Source organism: Fukomys damarensis, unplaced genomic scaffold (genome assembly GCF_012274545.1).
Source record: "Fukomys damarensis isolate Sample0158 unplaced genomic scaffold, DMR_v1.0_HiC HiC_scaffold_16, whole genome shotgun sequence".
NCBI classification, from domain to species: domain Eukaryota; kingdom Metazoa; phylum Chordata; class Mammalia; order Rodentia; family Bathyergidae; genus Fukomys; species Fukomys damarensis.
In genome coordinates this window covers 8,670,647-8,684,922 of record NW_022900928.1, presented here as the reverse complement: position 1 = coordinate 8,684,922, position 14,276 = coordinate 8,670,647, and the positions used below count along the sequence as shown (strand labels likewise).

General features: G+C 42.8%; 1 protein-coding gene across 3 annotated transcripts in view; it reads left to right on the top strand.

The window, feature by feature from the left end:
* Positions 1-8,956: 8,956 nt before the first annotated feature.
* Slc17a6 (solute carrier family 17 member 6) overlaps positions 8,957-14,276 on the top strand; it is a 41,195-nt gene continuing 35,875 nt past the window's right edge. The window contains exons 1-3 of one of the 3 annotated variants that reach the window (XM_033764066.1): positions 8,957-9,974; positions 12,486-12,741; positions 14,058-14,176. In XM_033764066.1, coding sequence (XP_033619957.1) covers positions 9,889-9,974; positions 12,486-12,741; positions 14,058-14,176 — 461 coding nt within the window. In that variant the 5' untranslated portion in view covers positions 8,957-9,888. Of the gene's footprint in view, positions 9,975-11,836; positions 12,264-12,485; positions 12,742-14,057; positions 14,177-14,276 lie in introns of those variants that run through there. The other 2 variants (XM_010621267.2, XM_033764067.1) reach the window with 2 other exon arrangements.

Below are 14,276 nucleotides of genomic sequence, written 5' to 3'. Positions count from 1 at the left end.
TAGGGCCACAATCCATTCTGAGGAGGGTGAACATTTTCCTGCAAATTTTAAGGCTGCCTTTTTGTGTTTATTCAATAAGAATTCTCTCCCTCCCTCTCTCCTTCCCTTTCTTTCTCTCTCTCTCTCTCTCTCTCTCTCTCTCTCTCTCTCTCTCTCTCTCTCTCTTTCTTTCTTTCCGTCTTTCTTTCTGTCTTAGACAGTAGGGATGCACGTCCGTTGACAGGTGCCAAGTCCTGCCTAGTTTCCATGCCTCCTCATATGTAAGTACTGTGGCCTCCAGAGACATTTCACCTTCAAGGAGACCAGACTTGCCTCCTCCTGACACTTCTCACTAACCACTCAGAAGCATCTCCATTTCCAGAAGACCCCTTGGGGTTAGAAACAAATTGGATTCCCTGGACTTTTTAAAAAAATTCTGCTTCTAAATGGGTTTGTGAGGGCCATAAGAGTGGAAACTACTTTGGGACAAAGGTGTTCAGCTGTTCCCTGGGGCTTTCGAGCTGCCTGGTTAGAGGACAGTCTAAGGAGGAACAAGGTCACCGGGACCTTAGAATTGCTACACTATTCTGTGTAGGGGTTGGATTCCTAGACGTGGCAAATAACCTGACTCAATATTACCCATTCACTTAACTAAATAGATACCAGGCACTAAACATGTTAAAACCAGTTAGTGATTTTCAGGTTCCTCTGATGTTCACTGTACTGTGAGTTATTCATTTTGTGCTCAGTTATTCATTTTGTCTTCACAAAAACTGGCTGAGGTCAATAATATTGTTAAAACCATTTCAGAAGGGAAAAGTCAGACTTCAGCAGATTAAGAAATTTACCCAAGAAGGAAGAATAAAGGAGCCAGAATTTAGCCCCTAAGAAGTAGCTTTGAGTTCATACAAACTCATCATAGCTCTTGTTCCCACAGAATGTAAGTTTCCATCGGTGACCAGCTCTTAACTTTCTAAGTTTTCTTGAATGACAATTTTATTGTAATTATCAATCATTACGAAATGTTAATAAGGATGGGAAAGTGGGCTATTCAAGTCTATTGAGGGTGTCCGGGGAGCTTCTTAGAAGAAGTGACACCTAACTCAAGACCCAAAAGTTTAGAGTTGAAAAGTAAAGAGCTAGTGAGCTACAGTAGAAAAGGGACTTGTCCTTATTAAGACAAAATAGCAAGATGTGGTGACCTGACTGTATTCCCAGCACTCCAGGCATGAGAGGCTGAATAAATAAATAGGAAAGGAAACAATAACAATCCGAGGCAGATGGCTTGAGTGGGAATTTTCAGAGAATTGTTTGATCTTGGAGAGGTTCTTAATATTTGTATTATACTTATTACAAAAAACAGACAAGGGGAAAAATGAGAACCAAGACCTGCTACGTAAAGGTGTACAAGATCCCAATAATGAATGCAACTGTACTGTATACCTAAAATGTACCAAGAAACTCAATGAGGAAAAAAAAACAGAATTCTGCTTCGAACAAAATGAGTGAGAGAGTGAGGGATAGGAAATATGTGTGTGTTTTCATATTTTTATCTTTTTTGAGTAAGAGAGAGAGTGTGAAAGAGAAAAAGAGTCAGTAATGCATAGAATTAAAAGTAGCTCTTCACAGGAAGATTACAATAGATATATGGAAAACTGAAAATCAACCAACAGCAGTATGATGATTGTAACACACTCAGCACTTATTTTGTGACAAAGCATTACACACACACACACACAAACACACACACACGCCTACACACATTCATTTTATCTTCTTCACTAAAGTGAAGTTTCCCCACAGCAAACACTGTCAATAGGTGGGATGAATCCAAAGACTGTTCCTTGAAAAGTATGTATTTGATTTCTAAATCTAGATATCTTTATCACTTTGGTAAAATAAAAGCTAAACAAAAAATATATGACAAGTTAACAATACTTGTGTATGGTGTTATTACACTCAGAAAGTGCTTTAATTTATACTCTTGCCAAAATTTTGCTTCTTTGGAAGAAATGATCTTATTAAAAATTTTCTCACACCTTGCTGTAACCTTGTCACTTTAACCTCTCCTGATATTACCACAGCTTCTTGGGTAGAAACACTTTAAGAGAGCCGAGTTCCTCTCAGTAGCAGAACTGCTGTTGTGTACATTCTGCATGGTCTGATATTGTTATAAAATGACTCCAATCCAGAGTACTTTCCCTAGAAGAAACTGCAGTGGTTAAAACGTGGGAGTCCATTGGCTTCCAGGATAAGAGAGGTCAATCCAGCCAATCCACTGTCCGCTGCTTCTGTCCTAAGGAGGAAAGTGTTAGATGGCCAGCCTGTCCTTGCCTGGGCCCAGAGGCAGGAACTGGAAGTGTTATGGGTTGGTTTTATCTGGCATTGACCTCTTCCTCCTGTCCACTTTATTTGTTGTTCGATGTCCGGCGTTAGATGATACAATAATGACCTGGGACTCTGTGCTGTGGACAAAGGAAATGCGCTCGCTATAAATCCAGTTACCCTCAGAAGCAATTTCCTCATCTTCCTTGAGTTGATGTCTTTTGAGCTATTTATGCAGAGGCCTGTGTCCTAGCCCTGGCTGTCGTGCCTGTGTGTCTGCAGGCAGTCTTCCCCGGCCCCGAACGAGCTGGAGGCCGCTGCCTACCCCGGGAAGGAGCTGGCTCCGTCACGCCCTTTACCAACCTGCCAAGACTTACGCAGCAGGGTTTTCCGAGCCGGGACCCTGACTCTGTGTCACGTCCTTGGCTGGCTCGCCTCCAGCGGGCATGGACATGCTTCTCCAGATCATTTTTCTTTACTCATGAATTTTAAAATTCCAATTATCTATTTGAAAGGTTAACTTAACGTCTGAGTTACGCGACAGCAAGATCTACACTTATCTGGTTCCCTGCTAACTCAGCGAAAGAACTGACACATAATCACAGCTTAGAATAAATTGAATAAACATTAACTGATTCATCTTGCCATTTAAGGGTTTGCTGTTTGATGCTACTATGTCTTTTATTTTCTTCTGTGACTGTTTTACATGACCCTTTTCCTGGTGTTTTAAATGCATAGCTAAACCGCAATTCTGCTTATCTATACTTTCTCAGTTTATCTGGAACTCGAGGAATAAAATACTTGAAGATGCTGCATCGTAATGTTCTCTGCTGCCCAGAAAGCTCCACTGACTCACATTGGCCAAAGTGCAAGGAAAGGGTATTCACTGGTTTAAAATGTGAAAAGTCAGTCAAGTTAGAGAACAGATTTCAATGTGGTTTGATCAGATCACGGACTCTGATTCTTCACTTTGAGTGATGGCTCTTGGTATCCAGAGTCCCCGGGGAATTACCAAGGACTGCATCTAACAGAGAAGACCACTTTATCTCAAAGCAGGCACACGAAAAATGTGTAAGTGGTAGCTGACCTTCTCAATCATAATTCACTTATTGTCTTTTATTCTTTATTCTGGGAGAAAAACTGATATATAATATTAATATTCTGGGAAACGTCTTCACCCACCCACTCAAAAACACCTCAATATTTTAGGTGATTCCTTTAACGCAAAGGAATCGTTCTTTTTTAACCACTAGAGGGCAGAAGCTAGAAAACTGTTCCCAGCACCATCGTTTTCTGGTGGTGGTGTATTTACTTGTCCAAAAATGTGACTGCTGTAGCCTTGTAGCAGTGAGGTCGTCTGGATTCCAAATATTCGTCTTAATACAAAATTATGTGTTAGCCTACTTGCTTTATAAAGAGTTACTCTAAATATTCCAGAGGTGTGAATGCCCCCACCCTCTGCCTCTGATATCTTAAGTAATTTAGAAAGTAGTGCCAAGTTAGTATAAAATTCCTAGCTGTGGACAGCCAAGACAGCTTTCAATAATGTTAGATGGCTTTTCACAGGAAGATAGTGTCCCATAGTCTGTGATAACAGACTTGTGAAGCTCAAAGCAGAGGTCAGGTATCCAGGGTGATGAAAGCCAGTTAGAGTCCTAGAGGGTCCCAGAGGGAGATACTAAACCTAGAGGAGATTTCTTCATAGCCAGTAAAATAGTACTTTTTGTCATTCAATCCACTTTATCTAAAATATCACGGGACATAATGGCCTCTGCCTTGATCACTCTACATTGAAGGGTGTGTTTCTTTCATTTCCTTGTAAGTTGCATCATTTCCTCTATTTTTAATTTTTCCCTAATGTTCACTGTAACAACCACACATTTTACTTTTGGAAAAGTGTTTTTTGAAAGTTTAAAGAGGCCAATTGTTTGAATGTCCTTCTCTGATTTACCACATCATATACAGCTTGTGGAATTCAAAACTAGAAATTGGGTCCTGGAGTTAGGAGAGATTGCTATGACTAGAATGTGTGGCAGTGTTTTTTAGTCACTTTAAAACTTGGATTTTCCCAAGGCCTAATGGCATAGAGTGTATAATGATTTTTCTTCTCTTGAGCACAGAAAGAAAAGGCTGGAATAAAGTGTAAGATTACTTCTAATACACCCAAATGGATATATTTCATAGAGTATTGTATATGCATATTTTATGGTTAAAAGACATATTTAAAGCCATGATGTATATTTATATAAAACTGCCCACTTCTAGTTTTTAACCAGATAAATGAAAAGACATTTTATACTAGGCCACTAAAGATGACAGCACAAGCTATTGAGTAATGTGCACAGATGTGGTGGGGGTTTCTGTGAGTTTTGAGGGGGAGGTACTGGGGATCAAACTCAGTACCTTGCATTTGTGAGGCAGGTGCAGAGTCTCTGAGTTAAGTACCCAGCCCTTCAGATGTTGTTCTTAAATAAAACTGAATGATTTCTTCTGTTTCTGCTTCTCAAGAAACTGTATGATGGTAATTTGTTAGAAGTGTCTCCAAGGATAATACTGCAAAGTATAACCAAATGAAGCTGAAGTAAAACCTGCCCACTTAAAAATATTTGATAAGAGAAAAAAGTCACAGATGAATCCTGGGGCTTATTTTTGTAGCTTCAACCTGAAAGATGTGAGCAGTTATTAGAATGAATGTTTACTTGGGAATCTAAAGTCAAATGTAGTCATACTATTAAAAACCATCTGTGAAAAGCAATTTTCTCCTTAGGAGTGTTCATTTTCCAAATTTAGTGCTGAGCTAACTCATTTGTACTCTAGAAAAAAAGACCTGTCCCAAAGGGGGTACATTTGTCTGCTGAGTATTTGTCAAAATATAAAATAAAACGTTGTGTTCAAGATAATTTCAGAAATTGTCATCTTAAGGTATCATGTATTTTCATAATTAAATTTACCTTTCCTTAGAATGTTAAAGTTTTTATTAACTGAGAGGTTTTTAGATAATCAGTGTATTCCTAAAAGACATTTTGTACCCTACTAGCAATTATAAATTATATATCCTTTTGTGTTTCTCACCAAAGGTACTCAGATTTTCAGATGAACATTTTAATTGAACAAGTAGTAAAAATGAAAAGAAGAGTAAAAATATAAAAATAAAAAAGCAGTGGTTTAAGTTACATAATTGAGGACAATTTATTTCTAAAATATTGACATATACTTCCACCAGAGGGCAATATTTGCAAAATGTTTGAATCTCCCAAAAGCATTTCCTCACACAGACACAAATGTAAACATACGTATTGCACTGCTGTTGAGTAATATTGTATGCAAATATAAAAATAATCCATGCATCGAATTATTTGGTCGATTGCTTATAAAACTCCTTATCTCCTCATAGAAATACAAAGAACTACTTTGGACTTCTTTAAATATATAAGAAGACAGACCTTTCAAAATGAAGCATATTTTCATATTTTTGTTTTGTTTTGTTTCCAATTTATGGTGAACCATCTGGCTTAAATATGACTGAAGAACTCAGCATGGGACAAAGCAAAAATAAAGGTTTATAGTCATGAATAAATAATGAAAAATTAATTGACTTTTACAAGTGGATGATAAGATAGTGGTTCCTGAAAGCTTTCATTTGTGCCAATAAAGAAATTGAAATAATTAGTGCTAAGCAATGATTTCAAAGCATCAGGACTGATCACCCCAAGAACCTAGACGCAAGTGTGTTTGCCGATTTCATGTCCCATCCGCTAAGTTGCTGATATTCTAAGTACGTTTCAAGGGCACGCAGTCCTGGAAAATATTTTAGAATTGCTGAATCCTAGGCTCCTCCCTGAACCCATTTCATTAGAGTGTGTATTTTAATAAAATCTCAAATTTTAAGAAACTCTCGCAAAGTGTACCATTTCTTTATTTTCATTGCTGTGTACACGACTTTGGGTGATTCGTAAGTCCTCACTTTCTTCTTTCATAAAGTAGACAGAAAACTATTTTAGCTTTTAAAAATTACGAGGAATAAATGAGGTCATCGTGTAAATGAAAACCATTCATAAATTGTAGTGTGCTATGCATGTTTCTTATAGTCGATGAAACCTTATTAGGAGGAGAGAGAATTCTCCCAGAGGAAGTGTTGTCTAGACGGAATTTGAGGCATTGTTAAAATTGAATGTAAAATTGAATATAAGAAGCTGAGCATGACCATGCTTGCCAGTAATCTCAGCTACCCAGGAGGCAGAAGGGCTGGAGTTGGAGAATGGCTTAGAAAACTTAGTGAGAACCTGTCTCCAAATGAAATAAAAAGGGCTGGGGGTGTAGCTCATAAGCAGAGCACTTACTGAGGATGCACCAAAGCCCTGAGTTTAATCCCCAGTATGAAAAATAGTAAGATTTTTAGGGTCAAGAAGAAAGGAAAGGAAATCTTTTTTTTATACACCTAAATGTATGCCATATGGACAATTACTAGGACTTCTTTCTAGGGTTTCTTGGTCTATAAACAAATTTATCAGTATCACCAAAGTACATGAATGAAGTGTTTAGAATCTGTGCCCAGACATGAAGAAAATCTGTGTGGTCAGTAAATGGAATCTGAATATGTCTTTTATATTGAGAGCAAGTATACATTTAAGGACAGCCCAAATGACCTTATTCAGTCTCAGGTGGCCCAATGACAAGTCCCGCAATTTTCCACATGCAGCATTTTCCCTTTGTTTGGGACTTTGCCAGTGAATTCCCCTTTAGCTAGGATGCTTTCCAAATGCCACCAAGCTTTTCTGCCCAATTCCACTGGGCTGCCACTATCTTCATTGGTCTTAATTCCCTCTCCAGTGCTTAGACAAACAAGGAAACATCGCCTAATGAGGTACTTTTTTGTATAGTTTCACACATAGACTGGGTTATTTCACTTGTTTAATTTTACCCATAATCCTTTGTAGTTACCTTTCTATTTCCTATTTGGCTCATGAAATATTTTAGGGGGCATTCCCGGACTGAGTGTAATTCTTGATACTCACTGACTACTTTCAGAATGAGTAAGTTGGTATTAGCACTTACCCTAATTCAGGCATTCAAACTGTTATCAAGAAGAGGGAGAAGACAGACAGATGATATTAATTTCAACAAGGATGAATGAATGCAATTATTTTACTATAGAAACAATACTTTGCTGCTGGATTTATGTTGGTTGGTGTCTCTTCATAAATATATAGTGAATGATATGGTCATCACATTTTCTGGTGGTTTAAATATCTAGTCATTTAGGGGAAACTCAAGCAGAATTATTTTTCCATCAGCACCCCAACTTCAAGGATGTCTATTAAAATTTTCATCTTTTTTGCATAAATTTCCAGACACAAAATTATGGATATTTCTGACTGAATTAAATTTAATGAATTAATATATTCAAAAATTGGAAAAACACCCAGATGACTCAAGTCCTGAGTACCTTGAGTATTTATTTATTTATTTATTTATTTATTTATTATTATTATTTTTTTGCTTGCTGGAAGGTAGATTAATGAGACTTTTTGTCACTTCCTTGGGAATTAGATAGTATTTTGATAGTGTTTTTATAAAGTCTGGGCTTTTTCAAAAATTGGATTTATTGTTCTATTACAAATTTATATGTCATACACATTTATATAAATAAGACAAATATACCTTCAGTATCATTTTTTACTACAATTTATAGTGGAGTACAATTTGACAGTTACCATATTTAACAGCAGCAAATGGTTTTAGCTACTTGTGAAATGTTTTTTCAGCTACCTGTTCAGTAAATAATATCCATGCTTTCATTTGAACTGTTCAAGGAATAGTCTTATATGATTCTGTATTTAGATCTGAGATTTCATTCTATGGTCTCTAAGTAAAATCTACTCCCCCTGTTGGCTTACATAACAGCCAAGATTTTGACCTTGAGAATGTGGTTCAAGGCCAGTCTCTTTTATAAGCATTTGCTTGAATTGTATCTCAGAGGTTTTGTGATTCATGTGGAAAGCATTAATAATTCACATCAGTTTAGCACTGATTTCTTGCTTTTCTTAAATAAATCATTCATCCTATATCTATACATATAAAGTATGACTATCTCTCTCTCTCAAGATTCTTTCTTAGGACAAAGCATTGAAAAGGGAAAAATAAGATTTCAGTGGAAAATAAATGTATTAAAATAAATCCTGAAAACATCACCAATTAATAACTTGTTGATAAGCACAAGCTATAGCTCCAAATTTCATCATTATATTGATATTTTGGTAGAGCTGTAAGTTAATTAAGTAAAACAGCCTGAAAGTCTAAAGAATTTACATCAGATTTGCTGCCTTGCATGTAAGCATTCTGTGCTTTTTTTCTCTCCCTCTCTTCCATCTTTCTTCCTTTCTGCTCCTACCTAGTTGCCTTCCTTCTTTCTCTTATCGGGAGTTAAATTAAACAAATAAACCATTTAATTTTGCATTTCGTGTGTGTGTGTGTTTTATATTCCAGGGTGCCCTGGAGTTCACAAATATCACAAATCCCGCATACACAAGTTAAATCCATTGGAACTTTCCTTCCCTGCAATACCGAGTTCTAGGCACAAGGCAGCAATCAAAGCAACCTGTCAATTTTTAATGAAGTCCTCCTCCCTGGCAGAGCCCTATATACAGCATTCTTCCAGCAAACTCCGGAGATGATGCCATCTTCCCCCTTGGTTTCCATAGCATCCGTTCCTGAAGAGCCCCGTGGTCAGGTCAGGGCGCCTGCCCAGCTCCCTTGGAAAGTTGGGGGCCAGGCTTGCGGGGAGAAGCGCCCGGAGTCCTGAAGCGCGCTCTGTCCGTGGTGCTGAACCTTTGCGCCGAGACCCGCCCAGGCGCTCGCAGCCAGCCCGTCTGAGAAATTCCTCCCCGGTGCTACCCAAATCAGAACTGTGTATCTGTTATTTACTCGTGTCCTCAAAGGGCAGCGACGCTTCTCCATCCTCATTCGACTCTACCGCAGAGCAGAGCTACGCCGGCGCGAGGGCAGGAGGCCGCGGAAGGGAGGGTAAACTACCCGCGGCGCCTCTCACCTGAGACCTCAGAAGCTCCCAGGAGTTTTAAAGTGCTAGCGGCTCCTTGCGGCAAAGGCACCATTTTAAAAAGTAGTATTCTTCGGATTTTGCCCTTACCCAAGGGCTCTGCGATATCTCTGGCCCTCCGTTGGAAAGCCAGCATATTTGATTGCAATGAGCCTTGGAAATCGAGAATTAACATTTTTTTCAAAGAACTGACTCCAAGACAAGAACGCATCCGTACCGCCCAAATACCATGGCCCTGCGTGCGCCCTTTGCCTCCAGATCCTCCCCTTCCAATGAGACTTTCTGACTGTGTCTACCAACTCTCCTATTAGGAAATCCGTGGGTTGCGGGCAGCTATTCTGTTGTGTCCTCCTTCTCGCGCTCCCGCCCCTCTCTCACTCGCACCCGTGCTTGAGGCACACCAATACCAGTCCGCTGAGGAGAGAAAACCCACCACTACGTTCAGCGAATGGGGAAATATGCGCAGCCCTTGCCTTTCATAGCGATCGCTGCTTAGATCTGGCAAGACACTACAACACTCTTCCCGAATGGAGTCTGTAAAACAAAGGATTTTGGCCCCAGGAAAAGAGGGGCTAAAGAATTTTGCTGGAAAATCCCTTGGCCAGATCTACAGGTAAGAGAGTGCAAACCTTGTGCACCTGGGGCTTCAGTGTAAAGAATCTGCAGGAATATTTTGGTAAACCTTGGTTGCTTAGATAGACTGTAATATGATCGGAAAGTCTTTTTGCTGCTCATTGCTGAAGCCAGGCTGCTGGGAAACCTGCTTATTAATGCAGGAATGTTGCATTAAATGAACCTGTCTGCAGTGTGCGTGTGCGTGTGCGTGTGTGTGTGTGTGTGTGTGTGTGTGTGTGTGTGCATTTTGATTTGGTACCTGCAAATTCTCATCCTCTCTTACCCAGGACTTATCCTTTTTGCAATTAAGAAATTACCAGCACCTGCTCAAAAAGTCTTTCTTTTGGTCCTCAGCATACCTCAAATTAAATTGTTTTGATGCAGAAGAATGAATAACAAAATATAACTCTCTACAAATTAAGCAGGATATTCTTAATGACAGAAAGAAATTCGGATCTCGGCTTCAAAACCATAGTAGAGAATCCCTCAGGGAATCTGTACTGAATGAAAAGGTATCAAAATATATCAATAATTGATACCTGAAGTAATTCCTTTCTCTGAACCTGAAGCAATATATATGTATTTTCAATTATTAGCTTTCTTCTCACATTCTAGTATTTGCATGTGAGAGATTAGGGTGCTTGTAAGAACAACCATAATAACAAGCAAAACAAGCAAAATGACTGAAAGTCCTAGGCATGATTTAAAATTTTTTAGCCCGCTTGTGGCTATTGCACTAATTATGCTATAAACTGAAATAAATTCAATCCTTCTGGGTATGTGATATTTGTACAGTTTTTGTTAACAATACCAGCAGAATCGACCACAAAGGACAGACACAAAGGACAAATGATTTCATGAAAGAGCTCCTTTTCATATTTGGGGAACTGAAGCCTTTGTAAATTATAAGAGATATAAAGAAAGTCACCAATGTGCCTACTCGCTTTTCCAGTCTCTTCTGCTCTGATGGGTTTCGGGTAGGTTCCTTCCTACACCTATGCGGCAGTGGATACCGCAAGGGCCCTGCAGTCCCTCAGCCACCCTGGAAAGGACTGCTCTTTTCCAGCCCAGCTGGAGCAGGTGGGGACTTTAAGTGCAGAGTTCAACTTTGCATACATAGGCATCTAAAGCCCCTGTGCAAATACTACCTTGGATAATTGTTTCCTTCTAGAACAAAAATGAGTGTTTCCTAACATTGGTATCAGACAGACCTCAGGAATAGCATTCACCTCTCCTCCAGTACCTTTATGAGCTGCTCTCCAGGTGATATTTTCTAGATCTTGGAAATGGGATGTTCTTTTTCTATTCATCTGCAATTTCTTGGCAGCAACATCCAGAGCTATTCATTCTTGGAATTGATCTGAAATTTTCCTTTAGTTCACTATTGTGTATGAGTGGGGGAAAATGTGTTCATGCATGATTTAAAAGGACACAGAAAATAATAATGTGGTGGATTTGGAAAATATTTGCAAATTGTAAACAGAGACCTGCTTTGTTTAAGTATGCAGAGTCAATCTCAAGGGGCTACAGAGCTGTTGCCTTTCACAATTCTCCGTTTTAAAAATAGAAATTTCACGGATACAATACGTTAGGTACTGGAACAACACCTTGACTCAGAGAGGTGAAATTTTATGCAATACTGTCCCCCGCCCCAATTTTTTTTAAGTGAGACCTTCCGCCTTGGTGGAAATCTTACACAGAAAGGGGAGTTATAACTGGGAGTCACATTTTACATCTTTGGAAATGGACCCAGTGACATTTTTTGGTGTTTGTAACTGAGATAGTAATGACGCAAGATTGTGAATAATTAATTATTCATGTTCAAGCTGTAGGTAGTTTACAAGTCGGCCATATGCTGCAGAGGCCTTTGTTTCCAACTGGAAGAAAAGGAAAAGGAAAAATGTGTAACAGAGGAGTAAGGAAGGAAAAGCACCCTTGGCTACAGGAACGGGAAGGAGAGTGCTCGGCAATCTCAGTTTTCCAGGTCTAGGAGTGGCCTCGCATCGCGCTGGGGCTGGGCTCAGAAGCAGCTGACTGACCAGAGGCAGCAGCCCTTTGGGTCTTGGTCCCCCTGCCTGCGGGGTGGCTGTAGGATCAGAACCGCGGTGACGGGAGTAGAGCCCGGCTGGGCGGGCGGGAAGGGACAGGCGCCCAGGATGGGCGCCCTGCTGCCCTTTCCCACCAACCGCAGAGGGGGCCTGGAAGTCAGATCCAAGCTCGCTGCTGCCCATTTAGTTCTGAAAGGGAGGATCCTGCGCCAGGGGGATTCGTGGTCCTGGGCCTGAAGGTATCAAAGTTGAAGCGAAGCTGCTGCGGGAGTGTGGGGGGGGGGCTGTAGAAGGCTGAAGAGGGCACCCGAGGTTTTGAGGCTCAGGGTGGCCCCACCACGCTGAGCGCTGAGCCTCTGGGAGGGACAGGTCAGGGTCCAGCCCCGAAGTGTCCGAGAAAATGGGCCTGCGCCCCAGGCGCCTAACCCGGGCATGCTGGCCTCCCCCACTCTGACGCGCAGGGTGCTGGAGAAGAAGCAGGACGCGGGCGGTGAGGCCATCGAGCTGACGGAGGATGGGAAGCCCCTGGAGGTGCCCGAGAAGAAGGCGCCCTTGTGCGACTGCACGTGCTTCGGCCTGCCGCGCCGCTACATCATCGCCATCATGAGCGGCCTGGGCTTCTGCATCTCCTTCGGCATCCGCTGCAACCTGGGCGTGGCCATCGTGGACATGGTCAACAACAGCACGATCCACCGCGGGGGCAAAGTCATCAAGGAGGTGGGCACCTCCCCGGGCCCCTTCCAGCCTCCGTTCCCCGTCCAGGTCCACGGAGTAAGGCCTGGAGGCTCCGAGCCCTTGGGCGGACCGCTGCAGGCGCAGCTCTACCCCTGGGTCTTGTCCCCCTCTGGTAAACGCGGAAGCCAGAATGTGGCTGCTGGGCTCTGGAGAAGACAGACTCGGTGCAAGCAGAGGACTGACGCCCAGTTTAAACAAATAGTGTTTTCCTCTCACTCGAGAAATAAGAGTAGGATATTCGTTATTATTCCCCATTGCCTCCAGATCCCGACCCAAACATTTTTAGTCGTCTAAATTAAACCAAAGAGAAAACAGATCAACTAGCTGGGCGTGGAGAGGCCCTGGGAGGTTTATCTCCAGGGCTGGGAGGGGAGCTGCAGCGCAGGAGAGAAAGGGGTTCAGGGGCTTCCAGTTCCTCATCTTTACTGGGTGTGCCTGAAGGGCGACACCTAGAAGGGGGGGGGTCACTTCAAGGACACAGAAATCTACTGTGGCTCCTTTTGTCCTGAGCCCTGTGTGGCCAGCCTGGAAAGCAGGCCTAGGAGAAACTAGGAGGACGCTCTGGGTGTGAGGAGCCTGGGCTTCACCCCTGGGCTCCAGATGATCTAGTAGACCCTGCAAAATGCACAGGGTTTCCACGTTTTATTCTCAGGCAGACAGAGGGGACTCAGTTGCCTGGAGAAGTCTCTTACACTTCCGGTGCAGATACCGGGCTGGTAACCTTCCTTCCGGTCTCACCTTGTGGGCCCTCACCACGTCCCAGCTAAGCCTTTACGGCCACCCACCGCTGCATCGGTGCTGTCCCCACCGACTCCCCCAAATTCCCCGGCCGTGGACCACCACCGTTTCCAGGCCCATCCCCGACTGGCAGATACCCTTTCTCCCAGCGCGCTGAGCTCGCGTCCTCCTTTCCCGCCAGTTCCCTTGGCGGGTGCAGAGGGCTGCTGTCCACCTGAGTCCTGCACCACCGCGTGCTCACGGGAGCCCTGGCCCAGGGGACGCGGGCTGAGGGTCCCTTCTGCAGTGCGGGCTAAGAGGTCCAAGACGGGGGTCCCACCGATTTTTCATTCGCGAAGGTGACCAGGCCTCCCAGGGAGCGGTTGGCCGCTAAACCCGGGCGCTCAGCGTCGCTGTGAATCCCTTAGCGGGTGTCCCTTATTTCGGTTACAAGAGGTAATTTCGTTAGGAAGGGAAAAGCGAAAGCCAGCCCCAGATCCGGGACGGCGCCGCGGGCAGCGATTCCTCACCACTGACGCCTTCTCCCCTCTTCCCCCTTTCCCTTCCCTCTGCCCTTGTAGAAAGCCAAATTTAACTGGGACCCCGAAACTGTGGGGATGATCCACGGTTCGTTCTTCTGGGGCTACATCATCACCCAGATCCCGGGCGGATACATCGCGTCGCGCCTGGCGGCGAACAGGTAATGCAAGCGCCGGGGCCGTGCAGGGGCGGGGACTCCCTCGGTCCGGAATCCGCCCGTGGGGGCCGGAGCCGCCGGCACCCGCTTCGGAGCAGCGGGG